Raw genomic sequence first — 11,426 nt, 5'->3', positions numbered from 1 at the left:
AGGTGGTCAGCAGCACAGGAGCACCACAGGGGACTGTACTCTCACCATTCCTTTTCACTCTGTACACTTCAGACTTCCAGCACAAGTCAGACTCCTGTCATCTACAGAAATACTCAGATGACTCTGCAGTTGTCGGGTGTATCAGAGATGGACAAGAAGCTGAGTACAGAGATCATCATCTCATCTTGAATGTGAACAAAACAAAGGAGATGATTGTAGATTTTAAGAGAAACAGGGTCAGACCAAACCCTATTACCATCATGGGAGAAGAAATGGAGGTGGTTGAGGAATATAAATACCTTGGTGTTCATCTAGACAACAGACTGGACTGGAGACTCAACAGTGAAGCCATCTACAAGAAGGGACAGAGCAGACGGTACTTCTTGTTGAAGCTTAGATCCTTTAGAGTTTGCAACAAGATACTTCATATCTTCTATAAGTCTGTTGTTGAGAGTGTGATCTTATCTGCCACCATCTGTTGAGGGAGCAGCAGCATCAGAGCCAGGGACCTAAAAAGGCTCAACAACCTGATAAAGAAGGCTGGTTCTGTTCTTGGGGCTACTGTGGAACCTCTGAAGATGATGGTGAAAAGGAGGATTCTACATAAAATCAAGAAAATTATGGAAAACCCTGAGCATCCTCTTCATGAGACTATTATACAACAACAGAGTGTCTTCAGTCGGAGGCTACAGGAGATCCTTTCTGCCCATAGCCATCAGAATCTACAGCAACTCTTTGAAGAACCTTGAAGAATAATAGTTACAACAACATTTAATTTCCCTCTGGGATCAATGTAGTGTTTTTAAACTGAATGTAATTGAATTCAATTTATCATAGCTGTGTCAAATAATATTTTGCTTGTTTTAACACCACGTTGATTCCATTAAATTATGACCAGTGACTTTTGCACAAGACTTTTACTATTTTGCTTTCCTATTCTTTTTTTTTTTAAAGATTGTTTTCAAATATTTTATTGATATGTTTTTCCCTTGAGCTCTCTTAAAAGCCTGTTTTTCTTTAAAGTAAAACTTACAAATATGTAACCTGCCTCATTTTTGTATGTAGCATGCCTTTAAATTTCTGAAGAAGAACAACCCTGTTTTCAGTCTTGTTTATATCTCTTTGCAAATGAGAAAAATAAAAGATTCATGTCGTGTTTTGACATGTCCAGGAACGCTACTAAAATTAGTGGTGCAGGAAAATATTTTTTCGCAAGACTTTCTTTGTGTGCATGTTTGTGCTGAAATGAAACTGAAAGCGTTCAGAGGGCAGCAGAGGGAGAGGCAAAAAGGAGAAACGAAAATAAAAAAAAACAGAAGTGCATCGACGTGAAGCACAAGGTAGGACTCTGCACTCTTTACTCTGTTCTTAATAGGAACTTTTTATTTTATGAGATTTAACGCTGCCAAAAAAATCAAAACTGAAATTTTCCAATTTTTATTTTATCATGTATGAGACTGCTCTGGTTTATAAAAGAAAATAAAAACAAAACAAATGAAAGCCTTTTTTAACAACAACTTTTTCAAGAATACTTTTAGCAAATTTGCCTGAAAACTACAAGTGTCTGAGTATTAGAAGAAAGGAAATTTATACGACAGCTTGCAACCATAAGAAAAAATTAAAGCCATATCCATGTTACTAATTATCTCAAAACAAACAAAAAGTGAGGTGTGTCTGTGGTTCAAAGGTTCAAATTTCAAGAGAGCATGTTTTATTCTAAGTTAAACAAATCAAGCGTCTAACGCAAAGATCAGAGACAATGAACCTCTTTGTCTTCCAAAGTCCACTCAGTGTGCAATAATGTTAAGAAAAATATATTTTTGATAGATGTAAGATGGTGTTGTGCAGTTTAAAAAGTAATGCTCTTGTTGTTTTATTATGTTATGTAGAACAAATATTGCATCATTCATAAATGGGTAACAAAGTAACACAATGTTGTATTTGTATTTTGTGGCAAAAAAGCTAGAATAAATTGGAGACGGTTCCACAAAAACTGAAAAGATTGAAAGAAACTGAAAGATTTTATATACAGAAAAACATGTTGAAAAACATTTCAGCACACCTCAGCTGGTGACCTAAATACAAATGACATACAAATACTTCTAAAAATACTATCGCACACTAAAGTATTGAGATTATATCAAACTTGTCTACAACACAAATAAGCCAACAGCTATGATGTTTCAATCTGAACATAAATAAGCCCACATTTAAAACTCTAACATCTGATCTGATTCTCTGAAGGATTAAGATAAATTACCTCCTCCAGTGGCAAATTAGTATAAAACAACACATACACACATTGTTTTCAAAAGAAAATAAATCATTTAAAAAATTAACTACACTTTGCTTGAACCACACAATCCACTATTCAATTCAGAGACATGGAGTCAAAAGCATAGAAAAAGAAAAGAACATTTTAAATTCTAAAATTAGTTTATTTTGTCATCACGTGTCCTTAAATACACTCCTGTGTGTTAGCTTGTTTGTCTGAACAAACACTTCAGGTTTACTCCCAGCACAAACAGTATCATATCAGCTGCTTTAGGTGAGTTTGTGCAGCAAAGAATGGGTCTTTACTTCCCTTTTAACACTGTAGATATTTTTTTCCAATAGTTTTTAGTGTGATTCTTTTGGTATCTTTTTTTCACATAAAGTACAGTCATAGGAAAAAGAAAATGCTAGAGTTAATAAATTAGGATTAGGGTTAACAAACAGGACATAATGAAAATGATCAGATCTTTATGGTTCTAAAATTAAACAAATCTAACCTTAAGTGTAGAAAAGCACACAACAAATTCCACTGTGTCAGTATTTATTACAGAAAAACAAAGCTAAAATTGAAAAGGTTGTGTGTAAAAAACAAAGTCCACCGCATGATCTAGCAGGTTGTAGAACCTTATTCATCAGCATTAACTCTCAGTAGTTTTCAGTCTCTCACATGGTTGTGAAAACATTTTGCCCCACTCTTCTTTACAATGTTTTCAGGTTCGCAGACATTTGTTTTTGCTCAGCTCTCCTAAGATCCCATTTTAATCAGGTTGCGGTTCAGGACGTTTGCAAAACCCTGATTTTTTTTTCTTTTTCAGCCGTTCCGTTGTAGATTTGCAGCTGTGTTTGGGATCATTGTTCTATTTCGTGACCCAGTTTGGTCCAAACTTAAGCTGTCAGACAGATGGCCTCACACTGGACTCTAGAACAATTTGGTCAACATGATTCAGTGACAGCAATGTGCCCAGCTGCAAAACAAGTCCAAATCATCAGCCCTCCACCACCATCAGTCACTCTTTTGTATATTCCTGACTCTGTTTGGCTGGTTATAAACTGCAACAGGAATTAATTCATGCTGTGGTGCACATAAAATACCACCAGAGGGAAGCAAATCACTGTCCTAAACATTCAGATTGGCATTGCATAAAATGGCCTGGAGTAGGAAATGATTACATTTTTCTGTTCAACTAAAAACCTAAATGGGGGACTTTAAATTAACATATATTTTACCTACCACTCAAATTCTCAAAATGTTCTTGGCAGGAGCTTTGAGACAACCTGATAAACAGGTGTTACCACTATAAAAATCCATGGTTTATTATTGATTGCACAACAAACAAACCAAAAACTTGTATTGCTTTCTGTGTTTCATTCTGTTCTGAATCCTCAACATATGGAAACGCTTACTGTTTCTGTGTTACCTATAGTAATATAAAACATATTCATACCCTCACGTCTTCCTTAGAGAATCAACATGTCCAACAAAAGCCTTCAAACTTGTGGCTGTTGCGGTTGGTCTAAAGTGACGACCTACCAGGGCCTGAGAACTCACCAGGGGAAGATGGGATGCACACCAAAGGGAATGAGGATCCCTAAGAGTGAACAATACCATTACCTTCCCAAAATTACTTTCCTACCAACTCCCATTCAACTTGAAGACCCTTTCCTCAACATCTTCAAGACTGCTCTGAACCCAGGTCAGTGCTGCAGAGCTGCAGAGCTGAATCGGTTGTGTTTTACCACAGATAGTTGTTATTGTATATTTTGTGGTAACCTCTGACAATGTGAACTCTTATCTCAGAGAGTGAACACTACTTCTTGACGAGTCAGTGGGGAGAATATAATCAGAAGAACAACATGCCAGTTCTGAGCACTTCATTTAAAGAGGAGGTACAATCCTATATAGACATAAAACTTCTTAAAGATCGAACATGTGACTGAGATAAAAAAAATGTTGAGCTATAAATGTAGTAGTTCCATTGGATCAGGGGTATCAAACTCCAGGCCTCGAGGGCCGCTGTCCTGAAGGTTTTAAGTTTTTCTGCTCCAACACACCTGATTCAAATGGTTTGGTTACGTCGTCACCCAATCATCAAGTTCTCCAGGAGCATAGCAACAAGTCATCCGTTTAAACCAGGTGTTTTAAAGCAAGAACACATCTAAAACATGCAGGACAGCGGCCCCGAGGAATGGAGTTTGACACCTGTGCATTAGATTAATTTTCTCCTCTTTCTGACAGAAAGCACTTGTGTCTCCTAACCTCATCAACCAAATGAATCCTGCACCTCAACAAGTCTCAGGACCATCAATGGTTTTTACCACTCAAATGAATCCTCCTACCACACAAACTCCATTTCAAGACTCAAACAAATCATGTAGGTTTTCTAACTGGTGCTGATTCATAACAGGATGGTAATAAAATCAGTACAGAGAATATTGAAAGCAGCTTTGTTTTTGACAAACTGACTTATTTCTCTGCAGTCTTTCAGACTCCACCGCTCTCTCATCAAAACTCATCAGACAAAGCTTGCCGAAGACTGGACTTCTCCACTGAAGCTTTGAAGGTATAATAGCTTTCTTGACTTGAGAAATATTTAAATAGGAGATTTTCTTGAAATTATAAAAGTGCAGCCCCCATGGTTTCACTGAGAAATTCTGTCCATAAAAAGTTATTAACTTTTTAAAATTTTAACTCTTGTTTTATATTTTGTATTATGTTATTGTTTTTTTTATTGTTTGCTTTACTCACTTAGGTGGAACAACCATGGCAGACAGCAACAACCACTGTTCAGGAAACAGTGATCCAGCAAAAGGAGAAAATGAATCACCAGTCAAGTAACTTTTGTGGTGGTAGTGTACAAGATATTTTGATAAAACAATGTATTGTTCTTAGGAGACAAAAAGTAAAAAGAGAAGCTCAAGATCTGCTACACAAGCTGCAAAAAGAAACTGATAGACTCAAAGACTCACTTGACGAATTGGACAAAAACCCAGACTTTCAGGTGAGAAGTCCATTGGGGATCAGTTCTTTTTACCACAACATAAACCACAAACATTTTAACCTTTTAGCTTTTTATTGTAGATTTTTCCTATTTATGTTTTAATTGTGATTTATCCAAATTGTTCTTGTTTATTGTTAGTTTTACTTCTCTCTCTGGTACCCACAGGTTTCTCTTTTATCAGGTCTGGATGAGTCTACAGATTGGAAAATATTCAATATCGACACCTCATTTTCTTTTGGTACCCTGAGAGCTACAACATCTACCATGATGAAAGAGATGCAGCAGAAACTAGAAAACTTGACTTTCCTTGGTGAGCCAATTTTTCTGAAGTTTTTTTTTTTTCTGAGTTAAGATCTTTATCTTAATAACTTCCACTTCCATGGCATCTCTCTTTCCTCAGAGCTTAAGAGGATTCCAGCGTTTGCAGGTGTGTATGTCCAAACATAAATAGATTTTATCATAAATTATGAAAAAAAAAATATTATTGTTAAATATCATGAAGATGCATTTTTGTTTTATAAAGAAACTAAAATTAACATACAATTCAGTAAAACCCGAAATAATTACTTTTTGTTAAGTTTAGGTTAATTCAATATGTTTTGAATGTAGTTAATTCATTTTATTTATCAGTGGTGATACCTGACCAAATTAGTTTAAACAAAATCTGGAAATTTTTAGCATTGGGCTGGTTTACTTATTTATGGCGTAATTTTCTACAGAAAATAAAATCTAATAGGTCAGTTTCATTGCTGATATTTAAATTTAGTGAATAGTATAATACAAGACAGCCCGCCACCTTTTCTTGGTTGTAGGAACAATGTTACTAAAAGAAATGTTGCATGTGTTTCATGGTCCATAGTCAAAATTGTAGTTGTGACAAGTTTTTAATCAAATCATTCCTTAATGGAATGCATATCGCCCACTGCCAAGCATGCCAGAGTTTGAAACAAGGATCTCCCTCAATCTGATAGTGGTCTGAGTAGTCAAGTCAAATTAAGTCAAATTTATTTACATAGCACTTTTCAGCAACAAGGCGGTTCAAAGTGTTTTACAACATTTTACACAAAAATACAGAGTGAAAACACACACAACAATATCTAAAATGTCAGCTGGGATAATCTTAATAAAATCTAAGATAATCTAAATAAAATCATGAATCTAAATGAAATCATGAATCTAAATGAAATCATGAAACTAAACATATCTAAAACATGAGGGATAATCTAAATGAAAAACACACATGCAAGATAAACTGTGTTTTATGCAGTGATTCATGAGACATTTCATTAACAGACAGACACAGGCACAGATATTTACAGTTATATCATAACTCATTTTTCATGATGATAATAAATGTACTTTTTTAATCAAATTTAATGTGATAAAATTTTGTTTTTGTAGTAATTACTCAAATAGCAGGTTTAGTAATACAGAACCTCATCCTAGTATTTTTTCTGCTTAAAGTGATCCTTTTAGTTCACTGTACTTTGTGTGAAGTGAAGTGAAGTCAAATTTATTTATATAGCACTTTTCAGCAGCAAGGCGATCCAAAGCGCTTTACAACAGAAACAACAACAGAATCAAATACAGCAGGTACATAGTCAAACATTCATAATCAAAAACAGAGGTACAGCAAACATCATAGAAACATCATAATCAAATACAGATCAATCATGTATAATCTAAATGAAATATAGTATAATCTAAATGAAATCATGAAACTAAACATATCTAAACATGAGCTAAAATAGTAAAATAGTAGCTAAAATAATCTAAATAAAAGTTAAAGCTGACCTAAACAACAATTAGGCTAAGACTGTCAAAATATGAGCTAAGATAAACTAAACTAACTGTATAGGAAGGCTAAATAAGCTAGCATAAACCAAAACATGACTGTGCTAAGCTAAGGGAACAACATGACTTATAGTACCAAAAGGCCCGCTAACAGCCAACTTAAGAATTACTAAGATAACTAAACTAAAATTACAATAAAGTTAAAGCTGACCTAAACAACAATTAGGAATCTAACAATCTAACAATATCTAAAATATGAGCTAAGATAAACTAAACTAAGCATCTTGTTTGCATAAAATTGAAGATAGCTAGCCAAGGCCAGCATCAGGGAAGCCAGAATTTACAAAACAATAATTGTTTTGGGTCAGGCAGACTTGTTTTTGTCTGATACTTCTCAATGGCGAATCCTAACAGCCAAATTCCAGGACCATTCCGCCTGATTTGAGCGAGCAACTTCCTCCAAGATGTAACCCATATTATTCATGAGTCCCGTAACTGCATCTCAGTCTGCAGTCATGTAAAAGGATTGCATCCAACTTGCGATTCAGCTCCCGTAACCACACAGTTTGATTGTTGGCCGCCAAACCCATCAAACGAATTTGACAATAAGTCAGGTAACTGCCTAATCCAAACAGCAGAAATCCTGTTATCAAAAACCCAAATATGTAAAGATCTTCTTCCAAAGACAAAAATTGATGGACAAACAATATTCCATTTCCTCCAGGAATCCATTGTGTATCCAGCAAAAAATGTCCCATCTGGGTAGGTGGGCTCTCCTTCACCCTGACTACCCGTAGAGAAAATTTGATCAATTGTGTTGAGAGACCCGCTGACCAGATCCATGGTTTAAAGATTTTGGAGAATATGCAAAAGAAAGGCTCTGAAAAGAGAGCAGGGCAGTGAGGCAGAGAAGGGGGGAGGGTAGTTCAGGAGACAGAGAGACAGAGAGAGAGAGAAAAAAAAAAAAAGAAAAGTTTTTTTTTTGCTGAAGAATGAAGAAATGTGTCAAAAAAGAGCTTGTGAACCTGTGATCACATTGTTTATTTATTTGAAAAGAAAGATTTATTTTTTGAAAAGTTGCATTTTGGGGGAATCAAGTTTTCTGTCTGACAGAGACAATGCTTTTTGCCTTTATTAATACTCACACTGTTGAGTAAAATATATATATTTGTTTGGATCACCATCATCTATACTAAAGTCAAAATTAGGCATCTCTAAGTAGTCAAAAGGAGGTCCTTTAGAGGTCTAAACCATGGTAATGGCAGTAGTGGTGACAGTAAAGGTAATACTAGCAAACGCTTTAGATGACTTGTAATTTTGAAACCTTTTAATCATAACTCATATTAACGTTTTTCCGCCAATCTTTTGATGTCTTCTTTCATACCAGCATTAGTACTGTATAATATTTTGTCTGTTCAACTGTCTTCTGTTTGACCACAGTGGATGTAAAGCTGGACTCAGCCACAGCCCATCAGTGCCTCGTTCTGTCAGATGACAGGAAGAAAGTGAGAGACGAAGGAATGAAGTCAAAACTTCCTGATGCTCCAGAGAGGTTTGATATGTTCGGCAGTGTCCTTGGGATCAACATCATAACCTCTGGGAAGTCTTACTGGGAGGTAGAGGTCAACAACAAAACCGGCTGGGATCTGGGTGTGGCACATCGCAGAGGAAATCGCAAAGGAATAGTCACATTGAACTCTGATAATGGTTACTGGGTGGCGGTTCATTACGAAGACAAAAAGTACGCAGCTCTGACAGTACCACCTGTCAGCCTTTCTCTAAAGCAGAAACCTCAGAAAGTTGGGGTGTTTGTTGACTACGAGGAGGGTCTTGTGTCTTTTTATGATGTGACAAATCAGTCCCACATTTTCTCATTTACTGAGTGTTCATTTAGAGATGAGATTGTCCCATATTTCAGTCCACATCTTAAAGTAAATGATAAAAACACTGATCCTCTGATTATATCTGCTGTGCAAAAGCGGTAGTGGATATGGAAAGTGTATCATACTGGTTTGCTGAGTACATCAGAGGATATGAAGTTTACAAGTTTGGGTGGGCTGTACAAATGTTCTATTTTATGACATAGCAATGGTTTTCTCATTTATACATATTTTAATGGTACAGCAAAATAAATCATGTAATTCAGACCGCAATTTTATGTTTAAGAAATTATCTCAGATGTAGTATTTTATGCAAAAGAATGATTTAATAAGGTTTACTTTGTCAGGATCATGCTATGTTTTAAATATATATCATTTTAACATCATCATATAGTTTTTTTAGCTTCAGTTGATAGGGCAACAAGGTTTGTAACTGTTGTAATCGAAGAATTTACAATAGGGTAACACCTATTGTTGATAAGTCCTGATTATGTTATGACTTCTATTCCAAGTCCCATGGGTTCTCACAGAATTAACTTGTTTATAGGATCGATGTTGAATTTTCTCCTCATGGGAACCAGACTGACTTGCTTTCCCCAAACTCCTCCTTAGGGGGCCAGAGCTTTGATTCTGAGCTTCCCCATTCAGACCTGGGACTCTGATGTCAATTTTTAATTGTCTTTAATGCTCTCTATATTTTGTGCACAACATATAAATAAACCTGTTTGAGTGATATCATCTAACAGTGCCTGGAAGTTATTTTGCTGCCACAACTATTGGGGTTTTTTTGGGTTTTTTTTGGGTGTCTGTGTATACTGGTATAAAACTGTTAAATATGCCAAATCTGTGGCTGTAATGCATAATTTAATGTGAGCCCAGTGGTTTTTTTTTTATTGTTTTCCAATGATTATAAGTCACATTCACCCTAATCATCTTTTTGATATCTTATCTTTTTGCCTGTTTTAGTCAAGTATAACAGCAATAAAACACATGAGAAAAAAAATCTTTAATCGGTTGTTTAACTCAGAATAGGAAATATCCAAGAAGTGCGCTTGCATATAGTTTTTTTAATCATATAATATTTATATATAATATATAACATGATCTGAGTTGTGAAATTTGACAAAAAAAATCCAGTCTATTGTATAACAAGAAATGTCATGGAATTTGTTAATGCGGGAATGTAATTCAACAAATTTGGGTTTTCTTTATCATTATAAGGCCTGGATTTATTAAAGGTTTGCACATTTTTGTAAGTGGCATTATGAATTTTGTGCATCCATCTAATTTACAAAGCCCTCCAACTTGGCTGTCAACCACACAATGTCTCTGCGCTGGTGCAGTCTGCCCATATTTAAACGGGATATTATGAATGCATATAGAGAATAAGCATGCCATATTTATGGACATAACTACCAGGACAAAAAGCGTTGGATTCTCAAAACTCTGCACTCTTTGCCTCACAGAGTTAGTGTCAAATATTTACTGTCTCCTGAGAGCTGAAGGTATTTGCATCTGTGAAGAAAAAAGGGAATTTGACATTATTTTACTTTCACAAAAAAGGGCAGGCATGTCTGGCAAAGTATAACCAATCCTCTCTTCCAGTAAGGAGTGTCAGACATTGTTGCATCTGAACAGAAGTTGTCAAAAAAGTGCATAAAAACCGGCTGTTGCTGTTTTCAGATTAGAAAAAAGTTACGTTTTTAGAACATTTCTACAAATAGTGTTTCACATCCTGAAATTAACAAAAAGAACTAAAGGTAATTATTCTGTGGGACAGCCCCTGAGTAATAATAAGGCAGTAAATACTGAAGCCTTAAATGTCACTTATTGATTTAGAAACACTATACACTTGATTCCTTTCTGATACAGTCAAATGTTCATGTAGTTTTAAGAAGTGTCTCTGTACTTCAGCTGTTAAAACCTGAAGCTTACTGTGAAGAATTTTTTTTCTTTCTCCCTGTCGCTATTGTGTCTGCCTAAATATGACAAGATGATAATATTTAGATTGTGCATTTTGATAAAAAAGAGTGAAATTGCTCACACCTCCTCAACTAGTTTTATTCAAAGCAGTCAAAGTGCTTTACATCATAAAAACATAATGCAATAAATGAGCAGAAGTAAAAAAAACAGTGAAAAACCAAGCTAGGAAACTAGGATATAAAAAGCTAAACTTATCTTAAACATGAGCTAAGATAATCTAAATAAAATAAATGAGAAAAAGTAAAATAAACATATGAAACACCAAGCTAGGAAATTGAGATATAAAAGCTAAACTAAACTTATGTAAAACAAGTCATACTAAAATAAACTGAGGAAAACCAAACTAAGATATAATAAACTGATAATAAGCTAACATAAACTAAACTAGGATTTAAAAACCTCAGCTGAACAGATCAGAAATTATACAAGCTAAGAAAGACTAAACTAAACTAATGGTACCAGAAGGCAAAATAAGAGTACCAAAAAGGCTAAGACT

The 11,426-nt window shown here is 35.1% G+C and overlaps 1 protein-coding gene across 1 annotated transcript; it reads left to right on the top strand.

The window, feature by feature from the left end:
• Positions 1 to 1,214: 1,214 nt before the first annotated feature.
• On the top strand, positions 1,215 to 9,684 carry LOC108245285 (E3 ubiquitin-protein ligase TRIM39-like). Its single transcript, XM_017432049.3, has 9 exons — positions 1,215 to 1,340; positions 3,737 to 3,968; positions 4,073 to 4,161; positions 4,511 to 4,646; positions 4,753 to 4,835; positions 5,025 to 5,273; positions 5,439 to 5,583; positions 5,674 to 5,700; positions 8,508 to 9,684. Exons 2-9 carry the CDS (start codon positions 3,746 to 3,748, stop codon positions 9,050 to 9,052), a joined length of 1,497 nt encoding a protein of 498 aa, XP_017287538.1. The 5' UTR covers positions 1,215 to 1,340; positions 3,737 to 3,745; the 3' UTR covers positions 9,053 to 9,684.
• Positions 9,685 to 11,426: the final 1,742 nt, after the last annotated feature.

Source organism: Kryptolebias marmoratus, linkage group LG7 (assembly GCF_001649575.2).
Source record: "Kryptolebias marmoratus isolate JLee-2015 linkage group LG7, ASM164957v2, whole genome shotgun sequence".
NCBI lineage: Eukaryota > Metazoa > Chordata > Actinopteri > Cyprinodontiformes > Rivulidae > Kryptolebias > Kryptolebias marmoratus.
The sequence above is the reverse complement of the archived record's forward strand: the minus strand, read 5'-3'. Positions and strand labels throughout refer to the sequence as shown.